Source organism: Lepidochelys kempii, chromosome 2, assembly GCF_965140285.1.
Source record: "Lepidochelys kempii isolate rLepKem1 chromosome 2, rLepKem1.hap1, whole genome shotgun sequence".
In the NCBI taxonomy this organism is placed as follows: domain Eukaryota; kingdom Metazoa; phylum Chordata; order Testudines; family Cheloniidae; genus Lepidochelys; species Lepidochelys kempii.
The window spans coordinates 82,947,521-82,962,961 of record NC_136381.1 but is presented as its reverse complement, the minus strand read 5'-3'; the positions used below and the strand labels follow the sequence as shown (position 1 = coordinate 82,962,961).

The window sequence follows — 15,441 nt, the reverse complement described above, 5'->3', positions numbered from 1 at the left end:
TGTGCTCTAGACAGAATTTAGGGTAGTCAAGTGAGTTGCAGATTTTCTAAGCCTTTGTGGATAGCCACTTTCCCTACATTAGTGTAAAATGTAGTGAACATAAACGTAAGATATTAAAGGCATAGAGAATAGTGTGGGCAAGTGCTGTGTAAGCCTTCTCCCACAGCTGTGTCAGTCTTGACCTGCATCTTCCCTTTCATTTTAGTCCTTGGTCACCCTTGAACAGAGACACCAATCACAGTGAGATGCATGGTGATTTTGTAAGAGATGCATTGCATTTTCTACACTAGATAAATGTTTCCCCCAGCATGCCTCTTCCTGGGGCTTCTTTCCTTATCCAAAAATCCAGTAGAAAAAGATAACCTTTCCATAGATGTTTTGAACCATCTTATAGAGCTTGATAGAAAATTCTCTCACTGCTATACAAAAAAAGACTATTGTTTTCAATTAAATTATGGATACTTTTAGCATAATTTTCTTACAGCTCTATTGGATGCTTCCCTTCTAAATTCTGTAGGATTTTCCTATAAAAAGTAATGTGGAATTTTCCCTTTTTTGATATCAGGAATTAACGATAAGGAAAATTTTGGACCACTGGTAAAATCATTTTTTTTTAACTGGGTCCTTGAAAAGTGTTCAAAAAAAGATGATTTAATTGAGAATGTTCATAGTTTCATCTAGAGCAAATTGATTTCAAAAGAGTAAGAAGCAGAGAGGTTTGGGAAGTAGATAGAAGAATGCTACATCCAGAGACTGCCTTAGTTGTATTGGCTTGTTATTGGTACAGAACGTTTTTTGCGCAATTCTACTGCTAACAACTATCTCTGAATCTTGATGGATTTCTGATCACATTGCCACTTCTTATTCTTAGAATACTTACCCAGGATCCACCACCTGGAGCTTTCATAGAGTCATAGATTCCAAGGCCAGAAGGGACCATTGTGATCATCTAGTCTGACTTCCTGTATAGCACAGGCCATAGAACTTCCCCAGAATAATTCCTAGAGCAGATCTTTTAGAATCTACTTGGTAAGTTCTTCCAATGATTAATTAAGAACATAAGAATGGCCATACTGGGTCAGACCAAAAGATCCATCTAGTCCAGTATCCTGTCTTCTGACTGTGGCCAATGCCAGGTGCCCCAGAGGCAATGAACAGAACAGGTAATCATCAAGTGATCCATCCCTGGTTGCCCAAACCCAGCTTCTGGCAAACAGAGGCTAGGGACACCATCCCTGCCCATTCTGGCTAATATCCATTGATCGACCTATCCTCCATGTATTTATCTAATTCTTTTTTGAACCCTGTTATAGTCTTGGACTTCACAACATCCTCTGGCAAGGAGTTCCACAGGTTGACTGTGTGTTGTGTGAAAAAATACTTCCTTTTGTTTCTTTTAAACCTGCTACCTATTAATGGCATTTGGTGACCTCAAGTTCTTGTGTTACGAGAAGGAGTAAATAACACTTCCTTATTTACTTTCTCCACACCAGTCGTGATTTTATAGACCTCTATCATATCACCCCTTACTCGTCTCTTTTCCGAGATGAAAAGTCCCAGTCTTATTTATCTCTCCTCATATGACAGTCATTCCATACCCCTAATCATTTGTGTTGCTCTTTTTTTTAACCTTTTCCAATTCCAATAAATCTTTTTTGAGATGGGGCAACTGCATCTGCACGCAGTATTTAAGATGTGGGTGTACCATGGATTTATATAGAGGCAATATATTTTCTGTCTTATTTATCCCTTTCTTAATGATTCCCAACATTCTGTTAGTTTTTTGACTGTTTTTTGATAGTTTTCCGAGAACTATCCACAACGGTCCACAAGATCTCTTTCCTGAGTGGTAACAGCTATTTTAGACCCCATCATTTTATATGTATAGTTGGGATTATGTTTTCCAATGTGCATTACTTTGCATTTATCAACATTGAATTTCATCTGCCATTTTGTTGCCCAGTCACCCAGTTTTGAGAGATTCTAATGTAGCTCTTCACAGTCTGCCTGGGACTTAACTATTCATGAGTAGTTTTGTATCAAGTGCAAATTTTGCCACTTCACTGTTTACCCTTTTTTCCAGATCATTTATGGATATGTTGACTTGGACTGTTAATTACTCTCACTTAAAAATTTACGCCTTATTTCCAGTCTGAATTTGTCTAGCTTCAACTTCCAGCCATTGAATTATGTTGTACCAGTCTCCGCTAGACTGAAGAGCCCATTATTGAATATTTGTTTCCCATGTAGGTACGTGTAGGCTGTTATGAAGTCCACCTCTTAACTTTCTCTTTGTTAAGCTAAATAGATTGAGCTCCTTGAATCTGTCACTGTAAGGCATGCTTTCTAACCCTTTTATCATTGTGGCTCTTCTCTGAACCTGCTCTAATTTATCAACATCCTTCTTGAATTGTAGACACCAGAACTGAACACGCTATTCCAGCAGCAGTTACACTAGTGCCAAATAAAGAAGTAAAATAACCTCTCTTGTGTTTACTACTCCTGGTGTTTTTCATTGTCAGTAACTCGGCAGGCATGTGTTTCTTGGATCAGCACAGGAGTACTGTCTTAGCATTTTTGATGTCCTTAGAAAAAACAGAGCCAGTGTCTCCCGTGGTTTTGTTTAGGGTTCCTGTTCCTCTTTATTGATGCTTGGGGTGATTTATGGTTCATTACCTTGGTGCAGATGGTACTTTGGCAGGTTGCCATCTAACAGTCTCTCTTATTAGCGTTGGTGGTTAATTGTTTGACATTCTTATCATAACATTTCTTCTGTTCCAGTAACTCTTCTATTATTACTTCAGAATTAATTGCCTTTGGCTCAAGAAACTTGTTAGGCATTGTCACTATGGTTTTTGCCCTATTGCCTATGAATCTCTCTGAATGGGGGACCCAAAAAGAATATTGTGAGTTGTGTGGTAATATGCTGCGGCCTGCTGGACTCCTCAGGGTTTTTTTAATCAAGTTATTTGCTCTTTATGCTGATTTTTCTGCTAACTCATTTGATTGTGCATAGGAAAGGCTTTATATAATGTGCCTGAACTGATACCACAAAGAGTATTGCAAAACTAATCCATTTGTGGTTGTGGGACAGTTTCAGTTGTTGTTTCATCTATAGAAAACTGAAATTTACAGTGAGTTGTTATATTGCAATATATATGCAATTGTGCAATACCTCAATTTAAAAAAAAACTGAGCAGTAATCTGTTAAGAAGTTGTAATCTTTCCAGACCAAAAGTGATCAGGAAACCTGTGTGGTTTCAGTGGTTCCTTTGCATTCTTTTTGAAGTATATATTACAGACTTCACATTTGGATACCTTGTCTTTGATGTCAGCATTCATGGGTGACAAGTGTGGGGCACCTTGAACTCTTTTATTACACCATAGAATACCCAGATGGGCACTGTGGGTTATACTTACGTACTATTTCCAACCTCATGTTTTGTGGTGGTATGATACAATGCCCTTTGAACAGAATCTCACCATATGTAGCAATTTAATCTCTTTAATCCCAATAAATTGTGTGTGGGTTTTTTTTAATTCTAGGAGATATACCTGGCTTTTTTTTGTTGGCCACATGTTTAGAATTATTCTCTCAAGCTGTTTGGTTCAATTGTTTTGTGTTTCTCACCTGTGCTTGCCAAACTTGTTTCAGAAATTGGTAGCACTTGAATCAATTTACTTCAAATCCCTCTTTCTGCTGCTCCCTGCTTTCTTCAGTTACGGGTACTCTTGAAAGCATGTCCACATTAAGAAGCTCCTAACCAAATTTGAATTTCACAATTAACGTGCATTTTTAAAATTTCATTATCATTTTCTGAAGTTTAAATGGTGTCTTGCACAGTGGTTTCTGTACTGAGGCTTCCAACCTCTCATCTGTTTTTACCTTGACAATTTTTTATGCACAAACATATTCATAAAGATGTTCACAAACAAAATCAATATCTAACATTTGTTTTTCCATCTGATCATAGTTCTGTTGAATATTGATCAGTGCTTTGGAAGTATGTGCCACTAGATTATCACCATGAAGAAATATGGCCTAGAGACCATGTGATCACACATCAGTTGTGATAACAGGCTCTTTGTTAATCTGCAAATATTTCCATATTGGTGCCTCTTTGACAATGTATTTAATTCTGAAAAGTTTTTCTCTTAATCTTTCAAGTGCAGTTCTGTCTTGTTCTTAAGCAGCATTCTAAGTGGAATACTTAACATGTGGCAAATTGGGGATGAATTTGATAGGGTATATTAACATCACTTCGAATCTCAGTAAGGCCTCCTTACTTTGGGGTCTTTCCATTTATATAATTATTTCCACCTTTCTTGGGTTTGCTTGAACTCCTTTGCCCTCCAAAGTTTGTGTCCTACCTAACTGATCTCCTTCAGCCTGTCTTGCTTTTGTATCTGGATAGTTTTAGTTTTTTTTCTGTAGTATGTTGCAGATGTTATGTAGTCTCTCATTATGTACTCCTGAGGGAATTCTGTGTCACTACACTTGCACAGAATTCATGTACCCCACAGATTTCATTGCTTCCCCACAGAAAAATGACTTCTGACAGGGAAGCAAAGGAAAAGGCACGCGAAGATCCCCGGCAGTGCAGGCAGGTTTGTTTGGGCACCTGGAGCAGCTGGTAGAGATGTAAATAACTGTGAGGGGGCGGGTGAGGCTGGGCAGTCATGTAACAGAGAAAGACATACGTTCTAACCCTATTACTCACTTTTGTGGCAACTTTCCATGGAGGGGAAGGGTTTTGAATGTTTCTGAGGAGGTAAGCATAGGGCAGGCTCTGTTTCCCTCAGAGCAGAATGTAGCAGCCTGCCTGCTTAGTGAATTGTTCCTATTGTCTTTGTGAATTCCCCCAGGAGTATAAAACAGGTGTAAAAGTTTTAAGACTCCTTTACACTGCCAGAGTGGTGTAAAGGACAGTATGGCCTTATAAATGCTTACGGTGCTTTAGTGATTAGAACTGGTCTAAAATTTTGGACTGAAAAAAAATTCCTATGAAAATGTGTGCCATGAACTGTTTCCTACTGACCTTTCTGGAGATGGTCAGTAGCCAATATAAATTGAGTGTGTGATTCCCAAACCCTCATTTGGTCTTCAGTTGCCTATGATGTAACACTGAGCATATGGCTGCATATATTTGTTGACTAATAACTAGAAATAAAGGGTCAAACCTAGCTACGTTTCTATTAGGCAAGAGGGTTTGGGGATTTCCTCCAGTGCTCTCTACTCCCATTCTCCATCCATTGTATTGTAGTTTAAATAAATTACTGAAATAATTGAAACGAGTAATTATATTGCATTATTTTTACAAATAAAATATGCAGAATATTGCAGAATTTTAAAATATTGTGTGCAGAATTTTTAATTTTTTGGTGCAGAATTCCCCCAGGAGTTATTATGGTGATCATTCCCTTTCTTCTTCCCCCCTGCCAGTTCAACAATTTTTTCAGCAGATCATTACCAGTTATTTCCCCCTAAACCAGCTCTTCAAAGATCTGAGATGTAATACTTTGGTATATCTCAGAAATTGAGTCAGTTCTGAAGGGAAGGTATAAACATAGATCTACCAAAAGGGGGAATACAGAAGATAACTCAGTTAATATAACTGCCTACATGCTGGATATAATACAATATTAATGTGGTGTGCACATATATGTATTGGATAGCAGTGATGGTAGAAAGAAAAGGAGTACTTGTGGCACCTTAGAGACTAACTAATTTATTTGAGCATAAGCTTTCGTGAGCTACAGCTGCAGCTCACTTCATCGGATGATAGTAGACTGGTTGTAGGCTTTTGTCATGAAAAACTGTTTCCAGATTTTTGCAATTGTCTCTTAACAATTCCTTTCTCCACTTCTCAGAAAAACATTCCATTTCCTTTCCTCTCCCCACCTCACCCGAGGATTTTTTGCCTTCAAATAACCATAAAGTGAAATTCGACATTTTATATATTTTTGTTGTCTAATGGCAGCTCTTTAGTATTGAAGGTCAAAATGATGAAATACCAAATCTATATCTGTGAATCTCACTCCTGTGGCACTGGGGAGGAATTGTGGCACAGTATGGCTATTTCTTGTTCTACATTTATGAATATTGTTTTGCCAGTTCTAGGATATTTGCCAATTCTAGGGGTTACAGTGGTTGAGAAGCTGGATATGAGTGTGCCCTTGTTGTCAACAGTGTGCCTTTGTTGCCAAGAAGGCTAATGGCATTTTGGGCTGTATAAGTAGGAGCATTGCCAGCAGATTGAGGGACATGATCCTTCCCCTCTATTCGTCATTGGTGAGGTCTCATATGGAGGACTGTGTCCACTTTTGGGCCCCACACTGCAAGAAGGATGTGGAAAAATTGGAAAGAGTCCAGTGGAGGGCAACAAAAATGATTAGGGGTCTGGAACACATGCCTTATGAGGAGAGGCTGAGGGAACTGGGATTATTTAGTCCGCAGAAGAGAAGAATGAGGGGGGATTTTATAGCTGCTTTCAATTACCTGAAAGCGGGTTCCAGAGAGGATGGATCTAGACTGTTCTCAGTGGTAGCAGGTGACAGAACAAGGAGTAGTGGTCTCAAGTTGCAGTGGGAGAGGTTTAGGTTGGATATTAGGAAAAACCTGTTCACTTGGAGGGTGGTGAAGTAGTGGAATGGGTTATCTAGGGAGGTGGTGGAATCTCCCTCCTTAGAGGTTTTTAAGGTCAGTCTTGACAAAGCCCTGGCTGGGATGATTTAGATGGGGATTGGTCCTGCTTTGAGCAGGGGGTTGGACTAGATGACCTCCTGAGATCCCTTCCAACCCTGATATTCTATGATTCTATGTCCTTGGAAAGTGCTCATTAGATTTATTTTAGTAAGGCAAATGTTAATAAAAGTGGGTAACTCTAGGGATCAATACTGAGATATAAAGCCTTATACCTCAAACTCAGCAGTTCAAATTCATGACATAGATTTTGAAAGTCCAACAGACAAGTTCCAGCATTATATATACAGCTCTTAAGATTAGAAGTCTGAAGTTTTGTTACATTACATTATTGAAAAAATCAGAATCAAGTATACATGGTCAGTTTACTTGTAGAAATACTGGGGAAAAAGCAGAATGCTGGACTTTCTGGTATCTTTGGCAAGTTGCATAGTCATGATTAAGGTTTGAGAGTGAGCACTGAGATTTTTGATCTCTGAATGCCTGGAGGCTAGATGTATCTAGTTTACAGTTTTCTGATTATTGAGGGCAAAGAAGCTGGGGAGGAGATGCCATATTTGTTATCTAAAAAACAAAATGGCTTCTACAATGAAGAGAGGAGAATATGCTCACGCTGGTAAGTATCCATTTAAAAAATGTGAAAAATGCTATATAATGTTAAAAGAATGTCCTAACTAGATGAGCAAATGATTGATCTTGGTGTGACAACTTTTTGATGACAGATGATGTTATTTTTTAATGTAGGTCCTGACCAGATACCTCTCAGGGAGGAATTTGAACAGATCATGCTGAAAGCTATGCAGGAGTTCACACTGAGAGAGCGATCCTTGCAAATGAGTGGTCAGTGTATCTCAGTGTCACCAGGTCAACTCCCTTGGCTTGCTAGGTTAATCACCAGTGTATCTCAGGACCTGGTGCATGTGGTTGTTACCCAGAATTCTCTGGCTGAAGGCATTTCAGAAACTCTGAGATCTCTCAATGAAATGAAACATCAGCAAAGGCTACCAGATTATGTTGTTGCAATCTGTGCATCAAAGAATAGAGGAAATGAGTTCTGTGTAGTAGTCTTAGGTGAGTAACTTTACAATATGATGCAGTTACATGTGCAGTCGCATTATGCATTTTGATCAAGTGGTTCATCTTTAACCTCTCCTTAATAGTTTTTGTTCCCCTTTTACACTTGTGCAATAATATTTCTCTTTCTCCTTTTATTCCACTAGGACTTTGTGTAGTAGTGTCTACAGGGACATTGGTTGGCGAGGGAAGAATAGCTGCATGATTTCCAGCAGCTCCTCCCTGAAGCAGATTCACTAGCCTTACAGGGTCCTTGCGCTTGGGATACCTGAAACCTTGCTCTTCTGCATGGCTGCCTTGGGGAATGGGCCCAAAGTGTCCCTTATGCAAAATAGTGTGCATATCTTTCCCTAGTTTACATTGGCAACTATACTATTTTTACATTGCAATGCTGACCACCTGATCCAAATGACTAGACTACAATTATTTTGCATAAGAATATAAAATATAGGGCACTGTTTCTGCCAGGCTGTTTTTTCCACAACAGGCTTTTATAATAAAGTTGTGTGCACATGTGTATATGTGTGCCTGAAAGATGAATTTGTGACTACACTCCTCCCTTTCTTATGTAAACAAATTAGTCTTGTCCCATTTTTTTCACTCTGGTGGACAACTTCCTCTTCATATTTTACCAGAATTTTCCATCCCTTCTGAGGAGCAAGTTCTTATACTGTATACCTCCTTTTGGTACAGAATAGCTCATGGACCCACATGTCTGTGAACAGTAGCTTGCAAAGAATGTGCTAAAATGACAGAATATATTCTCCTATCAGAGAAGACTTGACTGTGTTTCTTGTTGATACCCCCCAATCTCTTCTGCAAAAGGCAGGAGAGACCCAACGCTGAAAATTAGTAGAGCACGTCACTTCCATAAGGCCATTATGTACTGGGGAGTTTATTATGAGAATGCACTGTATTTAACCTCGATCTGTCCTTTCTGTTCTCTAGGTCAGTATCAGTCTAGAGCACTAGCAGAAGGCATGCTGACAACCAGTGAGTTTTTAAAAGAGATCAGTTATGAGCTCATCACAGGAAAAGTTAGTTTCTTGGCATCACATTTCAAAAACACGTCTTTGGGTGAGTGAGTTTAAGGATCTGAAGTTTCTACTAACGGATGAATCTCCTGATTCTTTTGTGCATCTTCTTCTATTCAGGGGTTAATGTAAGGTGCAGGGAGCAAAATGCAGCTCCCCATCCTCTATTAAAAGCCGAGGAAGAGCTCTCCTTCTCTCACTGCCTTGGTGTAGTGAGCATGAAGGCATGTTCTTTCTCTCTTCCTCGGCTGGGCAGCGAGAGCTCCCCATCCTGTTACAATCTATTTTAACCACTTCATAGGCTGAATCTGATTGTGGGGCATCCATAGTTGCTTGCGGCTTCTGTGTGCTAATCAGTCAACATATTTTCAGGGTATTTGTTCCTTTGCGATCATCAAATTTTACTGCAGGCTGTAAAGGAGCAAATATGAAACATCCAACTGTGGTTTTCTTTTGGTGTTGAACTTTATACAAATGCCCAGTCACTAGAAAAACTGAGGATAGTCAATGTGACATATTGGAACATGTGTTATAAAGATTTTCATCACTTATCTTTAATTCCTTCCAGACATATTTTATTTTTTTAATTCTTAAATAGGTGATGATTTGGACAAATTGCTAGAGAAAATGCAGCAGCAACGAGGGGACAATGTTGTAATCCCTTTTAATGGAGATGTTAGTGAATGTGTGTCATCTCAGGAGGCAGCTACCATGGTTTCAGCACAAGACTCGGGTAATGTTTTTCTTTGCTGGATTTCACAAAATGCATGTGCCACAAAGTAGTCTGAGGACACTGTTCAGCCAGGCCAAAATTGTTAATATCACAGGCTGAAAACAAAAAGAAAACAGCAGCAATAATCTTGGCCAAGGTTCTTTCATAATAACTTTACTACAGCACAAAAAGCTTCCTCTTTCTACCTTTGACAGTTCTCAAGCTGAAATATTTTTGCTCTAAGTTTGTGCTACAAACTAACTGGAGCATACAGAAATTGCCATTTATGGCTGACTCTCTGGACTGATCGCACCCTGTTACGCCTGGAGAGGAAGTATGGTCTTGAGCTTAAAGCACAAGAGATCTGTGTTCTGTTTCTGATTGTGTCTAGACTGCTTATGTGACCTTGTGCAAGTGTCTTAGCCAACTTAGCCATGATACACCTCAGTTTCCATACGTGTAAAATGCTGATTATACCTACCACACACAGGTGCTATGCGGCTTAATCAGTGTTTGAAAGTGCTTTAAGTTTCTTGTATCAAAAGTGCTCTAGAAGTACAAATACCACTATTATTTAATTATATTGTTCAGTGTGATATGTAATATACAGTCACAATGGATGAGCTGAGGATGGACTCCCTGTCTTAATGTTGAATTTAATTACCTCTTACCTTTTCAGAACATTACCATTCAACATTTGTTTTTATATAATAGTATTGGCAAAATAAGTAAAACTGATTTTCTATGAGTTCTGAGATTCCTTTGGGGCCAGTAATAAGGCAAGTGATGGATAAATTTGAAACCTTGGTGAGGTCTTGCCTTCACTGGGAAAAAAGCATGTGTTCGTAACTCAAGCAAGCTAACAAGGTAAAATCCTACTGAAGACAAAGCAGTTTGTAGCCTGAGCAGAGGACAGCAGTTCAAGTTAAAAAGTAGGCTGTCTAGTGAAGACAATACCTTAAAAGTTCAGCTTGGGTTTTATTTGAAGAATGAACAAAGTTTTGGGCCAATTCTTATTTGTGGTTACTGTTCGTGTGCAGTAACTTGCTTTTTGTGAAGGACACACCCTTACACTGGTATGGAGGAAGCTAGCGAGCTCCTCTGGGCCTGTTTCAAGCTAATAAGATGCACCTGCAAGGGTTGTTCAGCCTGGAGAGGGAGGAGCTTAAAAGGGGGGAAACTTACCACAGGAAGAAGGCTCCTCCACCCAGAAACTGCTGGTAACAGAGATAGTTTAGCTGAGGAGAAGACAGTCATGAGATGCACCACAGAGACAGCCATGAGATGCACTAACAAAGCAATATGCCCTAGGAAGAGGGGAAGAAGGTAAACCCCACAAAGGGGCAATAAACTCTGAGAGACTGAGCCCTTACCCCTGTATCTCTAGGGGCTGCTTGAAAGACTGGTCCTCATGCCAGCCAGATCCTCCTCCTCTTGCAAGAGGAAGGGAAGAGGAGGAGCCAATCCCCTGCCCGTGGGCAGTTGCCCTCAGACAGCTTCCCCAAGGGTCACCAACTGGGGGAGAAGAGAGGGTGAACAAACGACAGTGAGACCTGGGGGGGAGAACATGGGTAAACTATGCCTGATACAAGGGGTCAAAAAAAAGGGGGGAGCTTTGAGGTGTTTGAGCTCAGCTGCTCCACACACATTGGAACTGGAGCATAGTATAAGTGGGTAGCGGAGAGGCAGTAGCAAGGTACCCAACAACAGCAGTTGCTTCAACAGTGGATCGCCCAGCAGCAGGTTAAAGCCACCCAAAACAATACCTGCTGAGGCAACTGATGACCCAGCAGCAAGAGTTCCCAAAGGAAATGTTACAGCAGATAGTACCAACCCTATGCCCACAAGGGGAGACGGGAGCGTCACGCTTCCACTGAAGGGGTTCTTTCACCTGCACCAGAAAAGCTCACCAAAATGGGGATGGAAGATGACCTTGAAGCCTTTTTAGTCACGTTTGAGAGGGTGGCACTGGAAGCCCAGTGGCCTCTAAAACGATCTGCTCCAATCCTGGCCCCTTACTTGATGGGTCTGGCACAGTCCACCTCCTGTAATCTGGATTTGGAGTGGGTGAAAGATAACAAGCAAGTGAAGTCCACCATCTTGGACTATTTGGATATTTCAGAAGAGACCCACTGCCAGTGGTTTATGGACAAGAGATACCCCAAGGGGGCGTGATCCTGAATAGTAGCACAACAGCTGAAAGAACACTGCTGGAAGTGGCTCCACCCAGAGGAATACTCAGGGACCTAAGTAGCTGAGGCCATTGTAACGCAAGAGTTTATAAAGATTATTGCTCATGGGGGACAGGGCATGGGTACTACAGCGTCACTTAGGGACGCTATCAAAAGCAGTCAGGTTAATGAAGGACTTCGTAGAAGCTGAAGGGTCACTAAAGGCAGAATCAAGCTGGACATCAGCAGGGCAAGGGACGTGGGAGGGAGGTGAGCCAGAGCCCACAGCTGTCTACCACAGGGAGTCAGTCCTAACGGTATCCTCTCAGATGGACAGACTGCCACTTAGGCCCAAGGCAGCCCTGGGGAAAAGGAGGCAGAGTGCAAATGCAATGCTGCCAGAGGGATCACGGGGTACCCTAGACTACTGAAGCATGGCTCACAGATGGAGGTCCAACCAGCACTCTGCAGGCAGGCTTCCCTAAACCTAGGAAACAGGCTGGCAACCCAGCCCATTAACATTCTATTCTTGTGGACAGACAAGGTACATTAAGAGGGAGTGAATGCTGATGGAATGTGAATATGCCTAGGCCTGGAAAAAAAACTCCCCCTAAGTTGATGGTACCTGTCCTAGTCAACGGGAAGCTGATTCAAGGATTTTTGGACTCTGACTGCAGCCAGATGGTGGTCCAGACCTTCATGGTGGGAAGTGACACTACTCCTAAGAACATGATTCACCTTCAATGTATCTGTGGCGATGTCAAGTCCTATCTCAGCCAGCAGCTACAGCTGATGGTGGGAGCCCATACTGCGGTCACCACCGTAACTGTAGCAGAAAAGTTGGCTTATGCTGTGATCACAGGCTGAGATGGGTGCTTATTTTTTTTTTTTGGCAGGTCATTAATACCCAGCTCTCAGGTGCAAACAAGAACAGGGGTCAAGTGGGGATACCAGCTCCCCAGAGCTTGGAAAGTCTTAGAGACGCTGACAACCCCGGGGAAGGGATGTCCTGAGCAACACAGCCACAGACCCCCACAGGGGAGGAAGAGGCAGGCCATCAGGACCTGGAAGCTCTCCTATGGGACAGGAATTTTTTGTTAGAACACAGGAACAACTCTATATTAAACTGTGCATGTGAGCAACTGGACCCCATAAATGGAGAAGTGACAGAGTCTCAGGGAGGTGAACGATACCCACACTTTGCACTCAAGAAGGGGTGCTTGTATCGAATCGAGAAGATTCAGCAAACTGGGTTGGTGAGGAACCAGCTGCTAGTACCATGCCAGTACAACCAGGCCGTGGTACAGCTGGAGCATGATATCCCCTGTGCAGGACCCTTGGGATGAGAAAATACGTTGGCTTGCATATTAGCCCAATGCTATTGGCCAAGTGCACACCATGAGGTGAGAGAATGCTGTTCCTCCTACCCAGAAGGTCAGCTAATCAGCAGCAGGGGGATCCCTAAGGCGCCCTTAGTCCTTCTGCCCTTGATTGAGACCCCCTTGGAAAGGATAGGGGTGGACATGGTCGGACCTCTAGAAAAAACTGCAGCAGGGCATCTGTACATACTTGTGATGCAGCCAGGTATCTGGAAGCTGTTCCTCTCCACTACCCAAAAGTGACAGCCATAGCTCCACAGCTCTCAAAGCTCTGCTCACACATAGGGTTTCCCTGCAAAATATTAACAGACCAAGGGTCTAAATTCACTTCCCAACTGATACAAGAATTATGCTCCTTCCTAAAGGTCAAGTCCTTGGAGACCTCAGTGTACCACCACAGACCAATGGTTTAATAGAGTGGCTTAATAAGACACTGAAAGGGATGTTGAAGTGCTTTGTCAATGACAACCCCAAGCAGTGGGACCGGCTACTCCCAATACTCCTGTTTGCTATAAGGGAGGTCCCACAAGCCTCTACGGGGTTCTCCCCATTTGAACTGCTCGATGGTTGCCAACCATGGTGCATCTTGGACTTGCTGTGAGAAGGCTGGAAGAAGACGACATGGGGGCCTTAAGTACGACCCAATATATCTTGCAGTTAAGGGTGCAACTCGGAAACATAGGTGGGGTAGGGGGGGTCGCCAGGGAGAATTTGAGGAAGGCCTAGCACACCTAGGAACAAAATTACAATAGGAAGGCATGGCTACGGGTGGGTGACCATGTTCTACTACTTCTGCCCACATCTGAGTCCAAATTAATAGCCTGATGGCAGGGTCCATTCAAAGTGGTCAGGTAGGTAAGGCCTGTAGACTGAGATCAGACTATCTGAGTGGAGGAAGGAAACCAAGGTCTACCACGTGAACCTTCTCAAACCTTGGAGGGCGCAGCAGGCCCTGCTGATAACTCCTATTGTAGCAGAGCCAGAATTGAGGCCCCAGGTGCCCAGTGATGAAGCTCCAGGAGCAATACTGGGGGTGAATTGCTGTCCCCTGCACAAAGGAAACAACTCCTCCAATTAATCGGGGACTTTGCAACAGTGTTCTCCAACTGTCCATGGAGAATGTGATTGGTCCAACATCACCTACAGACTACCGCAGGCCAGGTAGTTTGAGAGAACCCTTGACCATTGCCACAAAAGATGTAGATATGGTCTGAGAGGAAGTTCAAGCGATGCTGGAGATGGGGATGATTATAGAATCCAGAAGTGAATGGAGGGGCCCCATAGTTCTCGTTCCCAAATCAGACAGTATGGTTCAGTTCAGCATCAACTTCAGGAAGGTCAGTACTATCACAAAATTCAACACCTACCCAATGCCAAGGATGGACGAGTTAGTAGAATGTCTGGGACCGGCGAAGCACCTGAGCACTGTTGATCCCCTTATCCCCTTCCTTGCAAGAGAAAACTGCTTTCTCCACCCATTTTGGGCACTTCCAATTTAAGACCATGCCTTTTGGCCTCCGTGGAGCTGCCGCTACCTTGCAATGACTTATGAATAAGATCCCCAGCTCCTACCATCAGTATGCGGTGGCCTACATTGATGATATTGTCGTCTACAGTCCCTCCCGGGGAAGATCACTTTCAGCATTTAAGAGCAGAGTTTAAAAGCGCTACAGGAGGCAGAAATTCTGGCCAACTCAGCAAAATGTAAGGTGGCTATGAGTAAAGTAACCTATTTGGGGTGCCACATAGGAGGTAACGTGGTGGAGCTGGTGGTCAGTAAGATGCAGGCCTTCAAAGCATGTCCTGTCCACCAGACAGAGGCAGTCGGATGTTTTCTTGGCCTGGCAGGATATTACTGGTGGTTTATCCGCAGCTTTGCCTCAATCCCTGCCTCCCCTGCGCCAATGAACCTCATAGAAAACAGCAACCCTAAGAAGATCCATTGGGATAAGAAGTATGAGGAAGTGTTCAGGGAACTGAAAACATGACTCTGCCAGGCACCCATGCTCTTCAGCCATGATTTTTCTTTGGAATTTATATTATGCACAGATGCTTCTGACATCTGCACCGTCCTCTCGCAAGACTTCCAAGGGGAAGAACACCCAGTTCTATACCTAAGCAGGAAGCTATCTGCTAGGGAAAGTCATACCCCATTATTGAAAAGGCAGCATTAGCTATCAAATGGATGGTAGATGCCCACAGCTATTACCTTTTGGGTAGACCCTTTTCCCTGATCATTGATCACACACCCCTACACTGGATCCAGACCACGAGGGATATGAACCCCTATATAATGAAGTGGTACCTTGCACTATAACCTTATAGTTTCCAAGTACAACACCAGGCGGGAAAGGACCATACTAACACT

The 15,441-nt window shown here is 42.4% G+C and overlaps 1 protein-coding gene across 4 annotated transcripts in view; it reads left to right on the top strand.

Annotated features, from left to right (window-relative positions):
• GREB1L (GREB1 like retinoic acid receptor coactivator) overlaps positions 1 to 15,441 on the top strand; it is a 221,783-nt gene that overhangs the window by 144,527 nt on the left and 61,815 nt on the right. For all 4 annotated transcript variants that reach the window (XM_073331425.2, XM_073331423.2, XM_073331426.2 and 1 more), the window contains 3 exons: positions 7,448 to 7,774; positions 8,726 to 8,854; positions 9,410 to 9,544. In XM_073331425.2, the coding sequence (XP_073187526.2) occupies positions 7,448 to 7,774; positions 8,726 to 8,854; positions 9,410 to 9,544 (591 nt within the window). The remainder of the gene's footprint in view (positions 1 to 7,447; positions 7,775 to 8,725; positions 8,855 to 9,409; positions 9,545 to 15,441) is intronic.